Source organism: Lepidochelys kempii, chromosome 9 (assembly GCF_965140265.1).
Source record: "Lepidochelys kempii isolate rLepKem1 chromosome 9, rLepKem1.hap2, whole genome shotgun sequence".
NCBI classification, from domain to species: domain Eukaryota; kingdom Metazoa; phylum Chordata; order Testudines; family Cheloniidae; genus Lepidochelys; species Lepidochelys kempii.
In genome coordinates, this window is record NC_133264.1 from 79,074,138 (window position 1) to 79,094,843 (window position 20,706).

General features: G+C 44.1%; 1 protein-coding gene across 1 annotated transcript in view; it reads right to left on the bottom strand.

The window, feature by feature from the left end:
* Window positions 1-20,706, bottom strand: part of AR (androgen receptor) — a 108,725-nt gene that overhangs the window by 41,075 nt on the left and 46,944 nt on the right. The window contains exon 2 of the mRNA XM_073358843.1: window positions 18,257-18,408. Within this exon, the coding sequence (XP_073214944.1) occupies window positions 18,257-18,408 (152 nt within the window). The remainder of the gene's footprint in view (window positions 1-18,256; window positions 18,409-20,706) is intronic.

A 20,706-nucleotide genomic window follows, 5' to 3' on the forward strand; every position in this document is an offset into this window, starting at 1 on the left:
TACTTTGCCCACGTCTGATCTAAACTGATTTTGCTGTCCTAAAACAGCCCTTTTCTTTGAGTGTACCACCTGAAGATACCTGACATCAAGTATCTGTCTAAAGGCCCACTTTCAATGCTGTCTTTTAGACAGTAAGTTCTTTGGGTCACAGAGAGTCTATATTTTGTCTTGTGCAGAATGTCATTAGCAATCAGCAAATTAATAAGAATAAAAAGAAAGTAAAAAAAAAAAAGATAACCAAAGAATTGGGACAGAATGAGAGAACAGCTGTGCATCTCCTGTGTTACTTCCTCAGCCTCTGTGAAGTATTGTGGTCACAGGAAGGGGAAACGGTCTGGCTGGGTCTCCTCCCTGCAGCCTTGGGTTGAGTTAACAGTTATACAACATTCCCGTGGTTCCTCAGCACCACCAACACACCGAACACTTGCCACTTCCATTTTTTCCATTAACTCTTTATTGCTATGGAGCCTGGTGCTGACTCAGCCTGGATGTGTTGTGGGCCTGTTGATTTTCAGTGACAGAATTATCAGCACCGCCCACGTGGTAGACTTTGCATTTAAAATAGCACATTTAAAGCTAGACTGAACAGAACACGAGGAAACAGACTGTGGAGAACAAACCTGCGCTAACTGAGGATGACCTGGATGAGATCTAATAGGTCTTTCCATCTCTAATCACTGTGCCAAATGCAGCTTGAATGAGGGCTGCAGAATTTGTCTCTCAGGTCTATTCTTGACTCTTAATAAAATGGCATGTCTATAAAGGCATGTGAAATAGGTGATAGGAAACGCACTGTAGGACTACAAAGATACTTCTTAGAGATAGCAAGGAACTACCAACAAGCAAGAGACACTCAGTACTAGCAAATTGCCCCACACTCCTTTTGTACTTTGTGGCATCTATACCATATAGTGTCATGTACCTTTTCATTCCCACAGCTCCAACATTCTGTGTTCTCATTGGAGCATTAGGATATTCAATTCATCTCCCTTAAAGCCAGTATAATTCCTTTGATATAAATGCATGTCTCTATGGAATATGTCCCCAGGCACTGCCTGTCCCTACATATATATCCTTCTGCTTACAGTACATTTTATATTAGAAATGATTTGTTCCACCCACTTACTTTAACCTGCCCTTCAGTCCATGAGCTATAGCCAGATCTTGAGACTGAGGGCAAGATGTTGGGAAAGTAACTGCTCGGTTATGCAAAGTTCTCCCACATCACTAGGGGCTGAATACATTGTTTGTGCAGCATTTGCAGCACAATGCAATATTTTTAACTGAACCCATCTTCTAACTGGCCTTGCTTAATGTAGGATTTCTGTGAAGCAGTGAGTTTATGAACACCTGCACAGAGCTGAGAGGCCATTATTTACTGTAATTTATAGCTAGCATCTTAAAAGCATCATTCGTCAAATTCAGAGGGAAGGAAAGTAGTTGTAAATGGTATTATTTAGCCTGCTTTTACCTTATCATCCTTGATGTCTCAATCTCAAGACTCACCAAGAATGAACTTTTCCTTAGTTGCAATGTATTATCTATTGCTTCACATTTTGCTTTCTTGTCAAGTCTGGACACATTGAGTAGATCAAGATTTACCAGATACACTTCAGACTCTGAGCACTCAAACCCGGACTAGACTCAACAAATGAAGACGCCACACACCCAATGTAATCTGATGTTGTGGAGCCATGGAAAATTGTACCTGTCCAAATTCTACCTAAAGTGGTTTTCCCTGAAATCCCACAAGCTTCGGCTTTCAATAATGCTCAAGGAACCAACCTTTTGATCCATCTAAGCATACGTCTAACCTAACAGTTGTATCAAAGCATTCACTTTTGTTGCACTGAATGAAAAAAAACCCCACACACTTCAGTATATTAGTATTTCTTCACAGAAACCCCCCCAAAAGGCCAGGCTAATGTGTTATTGCATGGGTGTGGGGGTGTCACACTGCAGGTTGCTACACCTCTGGTTTCATCAGAAACCTCCAAGAGCACCTTGCAGTCAATTACTTGCCTTCTGTGCCCTAGGTGACTGCTGAGCTCACACTAAGAATTCTCAGTCTTCTTCCCACCTCCTGAGCCTCCTCCTAACATTATACAACTGTGCTCTTTGTCTGACATTGTTGACCCCTATCAGCAAAATCACACCAACAACCTGTAATCAAGGTGTCATGTAAGACTCATGATGAGGCTTTCTGTTATAATAATAATAATCTCTCTCATGATGCCTGGCATGAGTCTATAGCACAGGGCTGAAAACTACCATACAGTTAAGCTCCTTGTAACTGCCCTTATTAGCACCTGGTTATAACACCCCATGTGCTTGGCTGCCAAGAATGGAAACATAATGGGGCTGGAGTGCATTACTTACAGCATGTGATATTTCACTCAATCCTTTTAATGCCACAAACTTTCATCAGCTCCCCCTCTCATTCCCCACACTTCTCTCTCTCTTGCCCATCAATCAGCTTTAAAGACATCTAAAAAAACCCCACAGAAGCAGAGACCATGCAAAATCCCACAGAACTCCAATACCAACCCCTTTCTAGCAATTAAATGAGAAGACTGGATAACATATAGCCTCAGCAGAAAATGGGTTAGTTAGCATTATATGTGTATGTGTGAGATAAGGGCACCAGGCACTGAGTCCATGCTTTCTCTGCTGGACCTGCTTATAAGTGTGAATCAAACAAGAATGGACGCTTTGCTTCCCAAGGCATTGATGTGGGGAGTAACAGAACAGCCCATGTGGACATCTTGCTCTCTTCTCTGCCACATTTCATTTTCAATTGTACAATTCCTTTTCTCTGATGAAGCTGGGCACACAGGACCCCCCTGGAACTCACCAATATTACCATAGGCAGAAAGAAAGGTGGAACTGGGAGTGGCAGGAACCATATGACAGATATTCAGGGCCAACTCAGAACTTCCTACCTGTGTTTGCTAGAGGTGGGATGTCGCCTTGAAGGAGTCGCCTGAGGGCAGCTGGGCAGCTCCATCTAAAGCATTATCTGGCTCCACCTCTTCACGATTTGGCTCCTGCTCCTTCCCTATCTCGTTTCCCTAGTCTAAACTACAGTGTCTTTGCTAAAATAACAGCTCAAAACCATAGAAAAGCCAAGTGCTGCTCCCAAGAGGGACATTAGCAAAGAAATGCAACAAGATAACTGCTCAAGACATACAAGGACGTTCCAGGGTCAAATATATCATTATCAGAACTTTCTGAGGCTAACCAGACACCACCACAGCACTAACCCGTTTCTTTAATCCAAACACATGAATAGCTTCCGAGGCAGTTTTTTCTGTTACAAGTGCTCTTGCTTTCCTCACGTAGCATCGGTTGGGCTCTACATGTATGTGTGAGGTAATACCACTGGGGGCGGTAGGAGGGCTCAGGAGACTGGAAGTGGAATACGGACCTTTCTGCCCCCAAGCCACCTGCAGTCTGATGATGTTTCAGTGGTCTACTTGAACTGAATCAGTGGTATCAACCCAGCCCCTAAGGAAATAGGTTCACTTCAAAATATATTAACATCGCCAGCTGTCACTAATGGTCATTCATTGCTGGCAGACTCCATAGAAAGGCCAAAACATGAAAGGGTCTCGGAGACTGAATAATCTTCTCCCGCCTACAGTTGGGAGTACTCTGTCTCTCATCTAGCTATATAATTATATACAATTGTACACTTTTTAAAATGCACCTCTACTAGAGTATGCTTTCCTGCCACTGGATTTAAGTGGACCCATGGGCTCTGAATCTCAAGTCAATTGTTGATCTAGTGGTCAGGAGGTAGTGCTCTCACTGTGACAGCTGGGTTCAATTCCCAGTCAGGGAAGGTTCTCCCTTTTTTACTTGGATTGTAAAGGTCTCTGTGGCTGTCTTTTTGTTATATGTGTGTCACAATGGAGCTGTGGTTTGTAGCCTTTACCACTAAACAAATAATAGGGATACCTGTTCACACACCTGTCTGTTACTTTTCACTGTGAGAATAAGCTGCCTGTGTCATTTTGGCCTTTTGACCTGGAAGGCAGAGGGTTTTTTTTTAAATTACTGGGGCAGCCTAGACTTCTCACACCTGGGAGTGCCAGGGGCTAAGATTATTGCTTATACTGTGAGTTCAGACAGTGGGAGAGAGACCATGTTTCATGTCATCGTTTCAGCCTAGTTATAAGCAAACCTGGCAGGTTCTGAACTGACTACTGTCCAGTCCTCCTTGGCTGGATGGAGGATGGCGATAACTGAGATATTACATATTTACTTGTTGATCTTATTGAGATAGATGCCAACCTGGGGAATCTCCTGTGTGTGTATTAATAATGTCCTAACAGCACTTGTTTTTCTTTCCTACCCCCACAAGTAGTGATGAGAACAGAAGTAAAGTAATTGATGACTTAGACATAAATCTCTGGATATTCTGATCATGGATCTGATATGTGGGGATGTTAGTATATCCTTGAATGAAAAAAGCACAGGAAATAATGAAGAGAGGTTTTAATACAAAAAGGATCTCACAGCTTTATGCGCCGCCTTCTGCATTATTTCTAACTCTTTCCAGGGTGATTCATTCCCTTCCCTGTTTCAAGAAAATTGACAAATTTGCAGTCAACTGAAAAATAACAAAAAACAAAAACAAAAAAACAAACTGTAAATAGCGTAATTTTTACTGTTCTTTTTTCCTACTTTCCATTGTTTGTAAAACTTCTCAAGAACTTGAAGGTAGGGTTTCATTCTGGAATGGCTGTGTCTTTTTTCCATTTAGCAAATGACAATGTATCTTCTGTTTCTAAGTCATGAAATTTATGGAACTCATTGTTTACCTTCTTGGTGATGCAATGACTTCACCAAGGTTGTTACTGAAGACCTAGGAACAATGGTTTTCATTTAATAGCTATATCTGCAGAGGGAGCACCCACCATTTTTTGTTATTCCCAGAATAATAGCCATTTAACATGTTACACACTCACACAGGTCCTAGAATAAGGGATTCTAAAAGAAATTTAATATTAAACAGGAAGACACTGCTCCAGACAACATGTATGCTAACATTAAGGCATATGGTGCCCAACTGGGGTTTCCAGAGAGTAGAAACACACCATCTATACTTTACCTCTTTCCTGAGGTTGGATTTTATAGGTAACATAAGTAATAAGACCACAATATTAACTTCCAAGTTCTGGCAATAATCCCATATATGGTCTTGGGCAAGTCTCTCCATCTCTCCTTCCGTAAAATGTAGACAATGTTTTTTCCCAATTTAGGGGACTTAGTGACATTAAAGGAATGAATGTTTGTAAAGTTTTCTAAGATCTTTGGCTTGAAAGTGCTAGAGGATGTCAGAGTCAATTATTGTTGCTATTATACATGTGATAAGTAGCGGTTAACTATTGTTTATATTAAAGTAATGCCTTGAGGTTCCTGTATGTGCACATAGTAAGAGACAGTCCCTTCCCTAAACTTTAAACAACTTTAAACAACCAAAAGAGACAAAACGGGGAAGAGGGGGAGGAGGAAGAATTATCATCATCACAGTTTTAAAGTAGAGAACTGAGGTACAGAGGGATTAAATGACTTGCCCAAGGTTACACAGAAAGTCTAGGATTTTACCCCAGGTCTCCTGAGTCACAGCTCAGTAACTTCACAAGACCACCTTTCCTCTCTGCAGGAGAATTGAGTGTTTCCATAGCCCATGCTAAATACTATTTTATAATTTATTAGAGTAACACTCCTCTGTGGTACCACATATCCCTGCACTTCCGATGCAGTAATGCACTGGAAAGGCTATTTTTCCATTTAGCCCCCTGACATAAAAGCGTGGACTGTCTTGTGATTCCAGTCCCTTCTGCAACGATACAATGCCAACAGATAGTGCTCTTAAATGTAGACCTAGGAAAAGAAACTGATCCACACAGTTTGGTATTAAGTATAGGTAAGAAATGATCAGAAGAGGACAACTCTTATAAGGCACTTATGACTGTTCTGGCATCTTTATTGCTCAATTTACCTGAAGAACCCCTCTTTTCCTAACAGACCATCCTCTTGTGCAATGCAGAATCTCCCTCTAGCCCTCCCTACTTTCAGCAAGGGATCTTTCAGAGGAAAGATCTTTCAGTTCAGGGCCTCCCCTCTAGATGCGAGTGAGACACTATCTCTTTCTAGTGGGTTTCCTCCATATCACGTTAGCATGGCAGAGAGAGAATGATAATATAATTGTCACTATCACTGGATTCCTCTTGGCTCATTAGCTAAGATTACAATTAAAATAAAAAATGAAGGGCAGAGAGAGAGAACAATTCTCCAGTCTCATCTGAGAACAAAGATTAATGTCAACCGGCTAGCCATGCAAGCAGCAGAAATTATTCAACTAAAAGCCTGTCAATCACCATGTATTGCTGTGCCTGATGCAGCATCTTCCTCCAGAAGCAAACCAATCTGTAAGTACATCTGGAATAGTGTTTATAATAGTAAATGCTAAAAAACATTCAATCAATTTTGGATAGAATATAAATCCTCATCTTTCAGAGCATATACCAATCTCTAATTATGAGGAGAAAACGTTCCCTGGGGATCAGTTATCCTATAACTGCCTTCCTCACACTTTCCTCTGAAAGATCCAGTACTGACTATTGTTAGAGATAAGATATTGCACTAGATGAGACAACTGGTCTGACCCAGTCTGGCAATTTCTATGCTTCTGTGTTCCTAACCTATTACTCCCATTAGAAAGTTAACAGCAAGACACAACAAATTAGTTTTCAGGATCCAGTAATCTGTCATTGGTAGTTGATTATCCTTGCAGAGTGACTTTGGTAACTGCCATGTGTGCGTGAGGCACCATTTTAAAGCAAGTGATGGAAATGAAGGAACATCTTTCAATCAACCCTGTCCCAAGCATGGGGCACACAACCCCAGAGTTAGCCCTGGCCACTACGGTTCTGCTCCTTTGAGACAAATATTGCAACAGCCTGCTGGAGCTAGAAGGAGAGCTTAGCTCAATGTGGGAGCTTGGATGTTGGGAGAACAAAAGCGGAACTATCAGGGGAACCAAGAATGTTTCACCTCAAATGCAAACGGGTGGTTAAGCACTGGAATAAAATTGCCTCCGGAGGTTGTGGAATCACCATCATTTGAGATGTTTAAGAGCAGGTTAGACAAACACCTGTGAGGGATGGTCTAGATCAGTGCTACTCAAAGTGGTGGTCCACGGACCGGTGCGCCAACGGCTGCCGGTCTGTGTGCATATTGGAAGAAAATATTGGCAGTCTCTCACATCAGATAGCTTGAGAAGCACTGGTCTAGATAACACTTAGTCCTGCCATGAGTGCAGGGGACTGGACTAGATGACCTCTCGAGGTCCCTTCCGGTCCTATGATTCTATGGAATGTCACCCCCTGCCATGCAAATGACAAAGCGGCTGCAGACACTGGAGTTCTAACAGTGCTACATGCAGGTGAAGAGCCCTGTGTGGGAGGACAAAGAATTATTAGAGGGGCAGCGCAAGCCAAGAAAACCTGCATGGCAAGCTATAAACACAAATCACTATGGAAACAGTTAAGTTTAAGAGGCTGTTTTTTAAAGAAGCTCAAGTCCAGTGAATGGGAACACTTTAATCATTTTACATTTTTATAGTAAAAAACCATATAACGTTTTAGTTCGCTACGTTTCTTAAAATCAAACTTTTTCAAGACTGCTTCAAACTTCAGATGACGTAATGTCTGATCCTACCGTATCTACATAACAGTCAGTGGGTGCCCTGCCTGAGTAAGGATGGCAGCAAAAAGGGGACAGCAATACTGAATGATACAGACTAATGCAGACAAGGCAGTGTGCAAACGTCTCCTGCGCAGCTCAATGGACCCCATCTGTAACAATCGCTGCTATTTCAGTCCTGAGCTCCCTGTACAGCTCGGCCATGGCACTTGATTCTTGATCTGCAACACCCTCAACTATTCCAATCCTGCAATTTCCAGGACTCTATCAATACATCTTCACTCCCAATTAAGCCACCCTGTCATTTCAACCCTGAGTCTGCTAAAGAAGTCCAACGGTAGAAAACTGAACAAGAGAAACCAAGTGGTAGAGGGGGCAGATGAATTTATTTTGAAATTCTGTGAAGGGATCTTTTGCAGGTTCTTTAGTCAACCATCTGATCACTCAACACAGGGGAGTGGAATTTTAAGCCACAGGGACAGGACCTGGAAATTCTTTATTTCAAATTATTATCTATTTTGGCAGCAACCAGCAGTCTAGCCCAAATACTTTGTTTCTGGCAAATGGCTAACTCTTGGCAGATCAGAATGTAGAGCAAAGAAAGAATGTGTTCTCTGATATACCCTAGGAAAGGGAGTCCGGAAACTTTAGTCCCTTTTTTTATCCATGGGTAATGGTATGTGAGTTGCACAGTGAGATGGCAGCCTTGATAGGTCCCATGATGACCGTGATATCACGGCTCCTGCTCTAGGATGGGAATGAGGAGCTGTGACATTCCCCTCTGGAGTTATCTGGACCGGTGATCTGCTAGGTCACCCCAATCCTTGACTCTGGGAAACAGCCTTACCCCGCTCTGTTGTGAGAACCCCCACTCCTGGGCTGTTCACGCACAGCCTCTGGCATGTAAGCTGCTCCCAGCTACTTGCAACTGAATGACACTAGCCAGTATCTCTGGTCCCAGACACAACCCTGGGAACCTCCGTCTTGCAGTGTCCAGTTATGCCCGCTGGATGCTGCAAGCTTATATGCTTTGTCAGTTTAACAAAGAAATTGATATACACCAGGCTTGTTCTCCCAAGGGAAGACTCTGACACACTTCAAACCAAACACACTGCTTCAGGTCAAATAAACAAACAGATTTATTAACTATAAAGATCGACTTATAATCACTTAAAATCTAAGCATAACAAGTCAGAGTGGTTACCAAAATAAAATAAAATATAAGCACGCAGTATAAACTTTCAACCCTATTAGACTGGGCAGCAACTAGATTAAGCAGTTTTTCGCACCCCACTGGATATTGCAGTCCCTAATATACAGGTTTGTTCCTTAAACCTGGGCCAATCTCCTATGTTGGAGTCTTGTCTTCTTCTCAGTGTCTTGGTTGCTTGCAGCATAGGTGGGGGCAGGAGAAGGGCCCAGTATGTGTCCATTCTGTCTGTTTTATACTGTCAGTCCATGTGCTTGGCAAGCACAAGTCCAGGCATGTCTGGAGGACATTGCTGAGTCTCTCCAAGCAAGGTTCATAGAATCATAGAAGATCAGGGTTGGAAGAGACCTCAGGAGGTCATCTAGTCCAACCCCCTGCTCAAAGCAGGACCAACACCAATTAAATCATCCCAGCCAGGGCTTTGTCAAGCCAGGCCTTAAAAACCTCTAAGGATAGAGATTCCACCACCTTCCTAGGTAACCTATTCCAGTGCTTCACTACCCTCCTAGTGAAATAGTTTTTCCTAATATCCAACCTAGACCTCCCCCACTGCAACTTGAGACCACTGCTTCTTGTTCTTTCATCTGCCACCACTGAGAACAGCTGAGCTCCATCCTCTTCGGAACTCCCCGTCAGGTAGTTGAAGGCTGCTATCAAATCCCCCCTCACTCCTGTCTTCTGCAGACTACACAAGCCCAGTTCCCTCAGCCTCTCCTCATAAGTCATGAGCCCCAGCCCCCTGATAATTTCCATTGCCCTCCGCTGGACTCTCTCCAATTTTTCCACATCCTTTCTGTAGTGGGGGACCCAAAACTGGACACAATACTCCAGATGTGGCCTCACCAGTGCTGAATAGAGGGGAATAATCACTTCCCTCGATCTGCTGGCAGTGCTCCTACTAATGCAGCCCAATATGCCATTAGCTTTCTTGGCAACAAGGGCACACTATTGACTCATATCCAGCTTCTCATCCACTGTAATCCCCAGGTCCTTTTCTGAAGAACTGCTGCTTAGCCAGTCGGTTCCCAGCCTGTAGCGGTGCATGGGATTCTTCTGTCCTAAGTGCAGGACTCTACATTTGTCCTTGTTGGACCTCATCAGATTTCTTTTGGCCCAATCCTCCAATTTGTCTAGGCCACTCTGGACCTTATCCCTACCCTCCAGCATATCTACCTTTCCCCCCAGCTTAGTGTCATCTGCGAACTTGCTGAAGGTGCAATCTATCCCATCGTCCAGATCATTAATAAAGATGTTGAACAAAACTGGCCCCAGGACTGACCCCTGGGGCACTCCGCTTGATACTGGCTGCTGACTGGACATCAAGCTGTTGATCACTACCTGTTGAGCCCAACAATCTAGCCAGCTTTCTATCCACCTTATAGTCCACTCATTCAATCCATACTTTTTTAACTTGCTAGCAAGAATACTGTGGGAGACCATATCAAAAACTTTGCTGAAGTCCGGATATATCACATCCACAGCTTTCCCCATATCAACAGAGCCGGTTATCTCATCATAGAAGGCAATCAGGTTGGTCAGACATGACTTGCCCTTGGTGAATCCATGCTGACTGTTCCTGATCACCTTCCTCTCCTTCAAGTGCTTCAAAATGGTTTCCTTGAGGACCTGCTCCATGATTTTTCCAGGGACTGAGGTGAGGCTGACTGGTGTGTAGTTCCCTGGGTTCTTCTTCTTCCCTTTTTTAAAAGATGGGCACTATATTTGCCTTTTTCCAATCATCTGGGACCTCCCCCAATCACCACGAGTTTTCAAAAATAATGTCCAATGGCTTTGCAATCACATCAGCCAGTTCCCTCAACATCCTTGGATGCATTAGATCTGGACCCATGGACTTGTGTATGTAGAGCTTTTCAGAATAGTCCTTAACCTGTTTTTTCACCGCTGAGGGCTGCTCATCTTCTCCCCATACTGTGTTGCCCAGAACAGCAGTGTAGGAGCTGACCTTGTCTGTGACGATTGAGGCAAAAAAAAAGCATTGAGTACTTCAGCTTTTTCCACATCACCTGTCACTAGGTAACCTTCCCCATTCATTAAGGGTCCCACACTTTCCCTGATGTTTTTCTTGTTGCTAACACACCTGTAGAAACCCTTCTTGTTACCCTTCACATCCCTTGCTAGCTGCAACTCCAGTTGTGTTTTGGCCTTCTTGATTACACCCTGGCATGCTCAAGCAATATTTTTATACTCCTCCCTAGTCATCTGACCAAGTTTCTACTTCTTGTAAGCTTCGTTTTTGTGTTCAAACTCACCGAAGATTTCTCTGTTAAGCCAAAGCTGGTCGCCTGCCATATTTGCTATTCTTTCTGCACATCGAGGAGTCTGGTGGCACCTTAAAGACTAACAGATTAGTCAAATCTGTTAGTCTTTAAGGTGTCACTGGACTCCTCGTTGTTTTTGTGGATACAGACTAACATGGCTACTCCTCTGATACTTTCTGCACATCGGGATGGTTTGTTCCTGCACTCTCAATAAGGCTTCTTTAAAATACAGCCAGCTTTCCTGGACTCCTTTCCCCACTCATATTAGCCTCCCAGGGGATCCTGCCCATCAGTTCCCTAAGGGAATCAAAGTCTGCTTTTCTGAAGTGCAGGGTCCGTATTTTGCTACTCTCCTTTCTTCCTTTTGTCAGGATCCTGAACTCAACCATCTCATGGTCATTGCTGCCCAGGTGTGGCCTCATGCAGATGAATTATTGCATTGTAGCTCCCTTGCTGGACCATGGCTATTGATGGGTTGTTTGGCGTTGGTTACTTTCCTTGCTGTTGCCTCTGGGGAGCTAATATCTGGCTGATTCCCCCAACTTACAGCATGATTTAGTGACAACCATACTACACAATTCTCATAACTTCATATGCATGAATGACATACATATATGGATAGAGAAGTGACTTTCAGAAGATCATAACCTTTCCCCTGATACCTTACAAGGCCTGCTTTATATGGAAGATCATGATTATATGAAAATGAGGAATATGGGGGTTACACCATGCTCCCCCAAGGTATAGAATGTCACAAGAGCACCAAGAAAAGTAATGGAAAATAAACTGCTTTTACTTGCCTGCCGGAAAAATCATCAAGCCAGGCTGGATCGGGCACACTGCCTGAGTCCAGAAATGGGAGTCAGCAGCCAGCAATGCACTGTCACCCTAGTCCCAGAAGCGGGGAGGGGGTCAAAAGGGCCACACATGGACCCTGAAGGGAATCTGCCAAAATGTTAACTCAGTCTCAGGTTGCATTCACTTTTCCATTGAGCACCCTCTGCACCATGAGGGTCCTCTGAGGAAAGGGTCCAGAGGCAATTGCAGGCAGTGAACTTCCAGGCAGCATGCTCCAGTGCCCTTCTGCTACAGAGAATTGGGGACAGAGGGCCCCAGAACTGTCCCAGAGAGCCCCAGAACTGTCCCAGAGGGCCCCCAAGCTTTCATGAGAACTCAGAGGATCTGCAGGTTTTGGGAGCTGAACACAGCAGGAGAGGGAAGGGATCAAAATAGAACAGAACCTGACAGATCCCTCCATATGCACACACTCTCGCTCTTTTGTGGATTTTTCTGTGGGAAGGAGCAATCAGGATCATGAATCTTCTCCCAGGATTAGATGACTTTTAAAATAACATGCTATTCTGATCACTACCCTGAGAAGGTGAAAGAATGCTGCTGTGAACGCCAAAGATCTGCAGCCATAACTCATTGCCTGAATCCGTTCTGGCCACGTAAAATGAAAGCATAAAAAAATTGCTTAGATGGAAGGGCTTCTTGTTTTTTTCCTCTCTGCATATTGCAGAGGCATTAAAAGCAAGAATGATTATTCTTTTTCTTTGGAAGCAGAGAACATGCCTAGTGGAACAGTTATAGCAGAACCTTCCACTAGGAAAGAGGAAAAATAAAAACTAGTCTGTCTGAATTCCTTAGCATTCAGGATGCAGAATAGGACCACATTCTGAGCAAAATAAATGTCAGATTTGATTTAAAAATTAATTAATCCCAGCCCGTCCATCTTGCAATGAGGAAGCCCATGTCAGGGCTGAAGAATCTGTGTGCACAAGTTTTGGAACCAGCCTGTATTTAACCTGGCCCTACATGTGCCTTAGAATGTTCATAAATCCAGACTGCTGATGGGCTAGTGAGGAGGAAGGATTTATGCCTTTTTGCCACTGTTCCAGCATCTTGTGGTCAAGATCGCAAGTCCTAGGTGGAAAGAGTTGGTCACGGTTTTTATTAAGAGGAGAGTGAGCTTCTTTCCTTGAAGCACAAAGTACCGCGCAGAGCAACTAGCCCTATTTGTAAAGGAGTGACAGCCCCAAGGTATTGATTATTGTTCTTTGGAAAAACATCTTTTGCCCTTCTGTCTCTACCAGTGCAATGTATTTCTATGAAGTTTTCTGCCCCAACGCCCATTTACAGTTTTGAAATCTTTACAGGTATGTGCAGTACTTAATTGATATCCAGATACTGTGATGAGGGCCAAAGAAGTACCTAGACATCTAGGTACCCCCCACCCCCAAACAGCCTGAATGTGTTGATGTTCACAGCATACTAAACAACACACTTCTTCTAGTTTTTGGAGAGGGAGGAGTTTGCTGCAAGCTGCTGGTATGAATCAGTGGTAAAGGGAGTGTTTTTCCTGGTTTGGGAAAGCTGCTGTGTTTGGTTTTGTTGGTCTGTATTTTTAGAGTACACCAAAGGAACCTGCGTAGAGCTTTTCAGGTAGTCCTAAAAAAGTGCCTGTAGAAATCTAAAGAAGTAAAAATGTATTGGAGGGTGGGGAATCCCAGATTTCAAGTTTACATCTGTGCAAGAAGCAAAGGGACTGTCCATGGAAAGTTACCGAAAGGGAGTACAAAAACTGTTACAAATATGGAATCAAGGGTAGAAAGTGATAAGAACCCTCATTTACCACCCCCTTCCCAAAATAAAGACACCTCAGGCTATATCCATGCCCTGCAAGGTAAAGCAAAAACACAAAGTTCTCCTTCTTGGTTCAATTATTTGTTAAATAAAATGCATTACTGTGTGATTTAGTATAAAAGCCTTAAGGGCTGAGTAGCACACTGAATTTCTGCCTTACAATTTCACTTTCACTTCTGATTATCTAGGTTAAAAATCTTGATTTAGGTGACCTAAATTGCCTCCCATTAGTTCCTATGTAACACACCCTCAAATCATTTTCCAGTTGGAAAATCTCTACCTCTCACACCCAAGTGGGAGAGCAGTGAGTGGTTGCAACGTGTATAAACAAAGCCATGTAGAAGCCCTAGTCTAAGATAGCAAAAAAACTAGAGAACAGAAGCAAACAGCATTAGGTTGGTACAACCATCTCTTGGCTTTTCTAGCCCTCTGGTCTCTCCGTTTGACCAATCAAAATCAACAGCGATTATTTGCTGCACTTGGTTTCTCATTTCCTCTCTTCCCCATTAAGAGTTTTCATCTGTGTTCATCTAGATAGCTAAAAACAAAACCCTAAGCCAATCTATTAACTCTATGTCTGCCAGACCTGCATTCATTCTCCACGTTAATGGACCAGGCATTCTTCCTGGTGCATGATTCTCGCCAATGTGGGATCTACACATGTCTTCCCATTTGTAAACAGGCAGCAAACACCTGCCAATTCTGCTCCTCAACGAGAAAAAGCTCCCTATTTTCATGATTATGTCACAACCATAAATATCTGTCTGGGCTCAAATGCAGCATTTTAAGGAGCCAAGTTCTCTGCTGGTGTAATTGGGTGAAACTCCATTAAGGTCAATGGAGCTTCACCAGTTGACACCAGCACAGAACTTTGCCCGAAGTGTCCATATGAGAGGGGAATAGGAGGTTTCAAGTTACTAACTCCTGGAGGTAAAAGGAGCAGGGGGGTTCTAATGGAAGAGCTAGCAGGCTTTTAATTACGGCTGCAGTATTGATATTGCACACAAAGCCTTACCCTGCAAAACAAAATGGATCAGAATCTGATACAGCAAAAGAAAGTTTTCATTTATACTCTCACCCTTTACACATAGAGACAACATTGCTTGGTAGCTGAAAATAGAACAACATACCAACGAGGTTTTCCAGTTGGAGACCATTGCCCTTCCCCCCTCCCCTGTCTTGTAATTTAGTGCATCAGGCAAACATATTTTATCCTAATTACTCTGTCAAGGGAAAGGAAAGAACCTGTTGCAAGAAGAATTATGACCCTGGTAAATGTCATGTGGTCCTAATTTATAAATAAAACAATAAAATATTTCTGACACTCCACACACACCCTAAGCCCAGAACCTGGAACAACAGTAAATCCCTTTTTAAAGGAATCTGTTAATTTACTCCATGAAGGAGATGACAGCACTGTTTATTATAAAGCATAGTAGATAGGCCAGGGTATTGGCTTTCCCAAGCAACTCACTCCTGACTCGCAGCACCCCCTGTTATTCCAGTCCTGGGTTCCCCAGCCAGCTCTGCCAGCATAACTCAATGCCAAGTTACAACACTTCTGCTATTTCAGTCCTGACTCTGGCAAACAAGTCCAATTGTGCAAACTTGTGTGATGGTTTTGCAATGAAGATACCTGGGGGTTAGACTGAGAAAGCCCCTGGATCTGAAGGAGACCTTATCACTTGCCTTGTAGGATGAAGCAAATAGATTGAGAGGCACTCCAGGAAGCGGGGTCAGTCACCTTCATTATGGCTGAAGATGATGAATGGGGACAGTGTCCATTAACAGATCATTTTAGTTCCCTTTTATTTGAGTTATCTCTCAAAGGTTCTTTCAAATAATGATCCAGATAAATTTCAAATAAAATATCCAGATGGTAGTTATACCTGACGGTAAGAAAAAACTTCGGTGTTGCTTTGAAATGTTAAACTATTACACACCATACTACTGATTTGTTCATTTTTGTTACATACCCCATTGGAAAGGCACCTCTCACAAAGCAACTAAGCAATACAAAATCAACCAGAAAGGACCAAGCAGCCCAAATACACAGGCATACCAAAATGGGGATCTACAGACTCCAGATCCCACTCCTTACTCTGCAAGTATTCACTGTTTGACAGTGGCAAGTAGGTTTAGTGCCCAATGCCTCAGTTTCCCCTTCTGTCACACAGATAGAAATGGGACCTGTCCAGCATTGTGACAGCAGAGCTTGTTAAATGATTTCAGACTCTCCTCCTGAAGGAATTATTCACCAGTTGGTGACGGGACAAATTCTGAATGATGCATCTGAAAAATTAGATCCTTAGCTGGTGTAAATCAACACAGCTCCATTGACTTCACTGGATCTGTGCCAATGTACATCACCTGAGGATCTGACCCACTGCATTTGACCATCTAGACAGCTAGTGAAACAGCGAAAAAATGTATATGAAGCTGATTTCTTCTACAATGTGTTCCCCCGAATGTCAAATATGCTATGTGAAAATACTACTTGACCAGCTGTAGTACAGGAGTTTGGAGATCCTTGACTGAAAGGGAGCAGATGACTTGGCCTCTCACAGCAGTGAAGTAAATGGAGTTATTTCTGATGTGCACCGTGTGAGAAGAGAATCAGACTCTGTAATTGCACAGATTTGTTCATTATGATTATTCTATGAGGATGAAGGTGATGGGCTAGTTGACATAACTGGGGCTGGGTTAGGGGTGGCAGGTGGGATGAGTTTCCATCTGTGTGTTGTGAAGAATTGACTGAACTATCCACCACCTAAACTGCTCTTTCTTCCCCCAGTCCACCTAATTATAACATAGGGGCAGGTCTACACTAGAAGTGCTACATGGGCCTAGCTGTGCTGCTGCAGCGTGTCTGGTGAAGACGCTCTATGCCAACAGCGGCACGATTACTCCACCTCCACAAGACATAGCAGCGGTATCTCTGTAACTTGCACCGCTCAGAAGGGTGTCTCTTTCATACCTCTGAGCAACGTAAGCGGTAGTGTAGACCTGTCCATTGGTTTTCATGCTCCTATTAGCCCACGTGCGGCAGACGACGTGACAGTGCAATGTAGGCTTTCGTTGCACAGCGTGGGTTGGTCATGTCCTCTGTTAAGAATTACTATTCCCATTTCACAGATGGGTAAGGTTGACGTACAGAGAAGTGAAAGCCCGAAGTCGCACACTGAATGCAGCCAAGGACAGAAGCCAGAGAGTCTGACTCCTAATGCCATGCACTACTAGCTGATAAGCTTAAATGCCTTCCTGTTACAACAATATTAGAACAGCCAGCGCTGGATTTATAACCATTAGCAGCTGGTGCATTAGAGGTTAGCATTCTGGAAAAATCATGATCAATGCAGTTAAATACTCTCCAAAAGCCAAAGTTAACTCTTCTGTAATTGACAGGAGAGCTTATGGTACCAAATATATGGGCCTATAGACAGCCTCGAACTGCTGGCAAGAGAGCGTGCTTTTGATCTGCAGTTTTAACACCCTGGCATTTCTTACCATCCAGCCTAAACACCTGCCTGACTAGTTTATTTTCATTTTAAATGTACAGGACAACAGTGTAAAAATTCGACAAGTGCAGGGGAACATCTGGGTCCATATTTAATCCTGGAGGCTCTTGGACTGAGGCCTAGGACATGAAGGCGGCGCTGGTTATAGAACCTTCAGGCTGGGGAGGAGCGGGAAAGGCACAGAGGAGGACAGAGCACTGCTCCTGAACCAGTGTTACGGGCACCATGGAAGCACTATCATTCTCAGGATGTCAATGGGACAGTCATGAGTGCCCATATTGATGGAGGGGATACTAGGAAATGGGAAGCAGGAAAGGGAATAGGGGGAAAATACTGGATTATGATAGTTGGATTTTAGACCACAGATGGGCGGATGGCAATATGGTGACCCCAAGGCAGTGTGTAAAAGTCAGATGGGCGAGGGAGAACTAACTGACTCTGCTTCTTAGCCCACTCCCAGCAGCACGTGTTGGAAAGGACGGAGGGCTGGCTCAGGCTCTGGTTATGGGTATTTTTTTTCTGTGACTGGTCTGTAATGTGGAATGACAAAAGTACAGTAAGGAAACCAATTTTCTTTTCTGCCTTAAGGAATTCAGGGTCCCTCAGTGTTCTCTGCCCAGCCCTCAGGTCTCTGCTTCCTTCTGTGCCACAGGCTCCTCAGAGCCAGGAGTGAAGCTCAACTTCCTAAGAAGGTGTCAGACATTTAACGATGCTGCTAATGCCCATGGACATTTTATGTAATTAATGCATTTGTTTCTAATGAGAAAATGTGTTCTGTGAGTGAAGTACAAGGCCCTCAGGCAGCCCTGCCTTGGGAAATAGGAGATGTCAGGGCTGGAGGGCTTGTTCTCTGGTGTTTGTGTGTGATTTGAACAGAGGTGAATTACCTTCAGCTGCCCTTTTGAAGAAGACTTTGCAGCTGCCGCAGGTAAGAGCTCCGTAGTGGCACCCAGAAGCTTCATCGCCGCAAATCAGGCAAGTCTTCTGCGGTGGAAAGTAATAGTCAATGGGCAAAACGTGGTCCCTGCCAGCCTCCAACCTTCAGGGATAAAAGAGAAAAGGAGCAAGATAAAGAGAGTCAACAAACACAGTCTAGGTGAGCTGTTGGTGAGCTCAGTGTGCAGTGCTTGGGAGACTGCTCACTTCAAAACACTGGACTTGAAAACAGGAGGGGTCACACTTATGAAGGTAGGAAACAATAGAGCTGAGGCTCCACTCTGACAACACACTAGTTTCACACCAGTGTCACCCAGCTGACTTTGACAGGGGGATTACTCTTAGTTTACAGTATGAGTGAGAGCAGCATCAGGCCCAGTGCTTGTAACTCAGTCCTGTCTTGCTGAAGGCATACTGGGGATAGATTTGTAAGGTGCCTCTTTGGAACAGGCCATTGTACTGCCAACTTCGCTGTGGCTTCAGACTCAAGCCCAAATGCAGTATAGCACTGCAAAGACCCTGCATTTTCAGTTGGCTATTTGGGCCAAATGCATCAAAGTCAGTGCTGTTTCGCTGAGGATTAATTTGGCCCTTTGATTTTTAATCTGAACAATTTAATTTTTACAATACCATCAAGCCTCTTGCAGGCTGCTCCTCTCCTCTCTCTTTCTCCCTGCCAGGTTTGCAACACATCCCTCTCTGAAGGCCCAGTGGCAACTGCATAGACCTTCTTTCAGTGAAGGATGGGCAGACAGGACTCCTTCTGATGAAGTGAGCTGTAGCTCATGAAAGCTTATGCTCTAATAAATTTGTTAGTCGCTAAGGTGCCACAAGTCCTCCTTTTCTTTTTGCGGATACAGACTAACACGGCTGCTACTCTGAAAGGACTCCTTCTGTCACTGATCCAGTGCAGATGGAGAAGTCCCTGCTGAAAACAGGAGGCACTTGCTCCCCTCACATCAGGTTCGAGAGTGCAGTCTCTGCAGTGCTCCCTGTATCTACTGGCCTATAGAGCCAAAGTCCAGATCCAAAAATTAACCCTGTGATCCCCCATGCAGTAACAATAAGGACTAATAGTTAGAACTTGGCCAGGGACCATCTTCATTTGCTGTCTTTCTACAGTGCCTAAGACAAGGGGAGGGGGGTCCTGTTCTGTGAATGGGGCTCCTATGCACCAGGCAATGCAAATCGTAAATAATAATAATATTTTATGAAAGGGTGACGTTTCCATTGATACCCCAAGAGCTGCACAACATCCATGCCACTGCACTGATACCTGAAATGGAAAGATTTGGCTCCACAACTCTCTTCAGTCGTGTATCAAAAACATAGCCCAAGAGGGAACTGGATAGCTCAGTGACCAGCAATGGGCTATAGAGCATTTCATTACAAGGTCACTGGTATCAGCAGTGATCAAAGTTCATTGTGGAATCAATCTAATTCCTAGCAGGCATCACAAAACACACCTCAAAACCTCAGCTATAATCACCACCACTGGCTGTTCAGCTGACAGGCCAAAGACTGACTAGGCCAAGGAGAATGAACTCCTTTCTCAGACCTAGAGATGGTTGCACCTGTCAGGGCTAAGATCCCCGACACTGAGAGAGAGTGAATGATGCTGCTGCTGCACCCCATGTGTGTGGTACCCCCTTGGACTTCAGTCACCAGAGCTGTCAATCCAGCACTCAAATCCCTCCCAGACAAGCCCCTGCGGGCCTCAACTGCATAAAGAAAACAGCAGTGGGAAGCCCTGCCACAGCACTTCCCTTTGAATTAATTCCAACCATAGGTGAACTAGCCACCATTACAACTGCCAGTGAAACAGCACGACTCGATTATGAGCAGACGTGCTGTGCTGACTGGTAAAACGCTCAAGCAGACAGAAGGACGTCTTTTAAACAAGTCTATCAACTCATGCAAAACTGTCCAACAGGCTGGGCTGATGGGCCCCTCTCCCCACCCCCACCGAGTCAGATATTTCGCCTGAACCTTTCCTCCTCCAAAGGAGCACTCTCTCTTATTCCCAGTGCAGCCCTGAGGACAATATCTCTCCTCCACGCCCTCCAGTATCTCTAACCCATTTGGAATGCATGACCACTTTCAAGATGTTGTAATTGGCCAGAAAGCTCTTTGCAGTCCAGCCCACCAGTGATACTTATTAAACTTCCAGGGGGATTGCGCATTCCCGCGCTATCGGGGAGTATGCTGCTCACGCAGTATTGTCACCATATGTCAGCCCAGCGAGCAGGAGACAGGGAATCAAACCTGGGTTTGTAACACGCTAATACAAAGCAGAGACTGGGATGGACAGAGCATGGTCGTGCACTAGGATGATGCAGTAACCCCCTTGTTTGTTTGCTCCAATTGCCAGTTCTGTCGAAATCATTTTGGACTGTCAGTT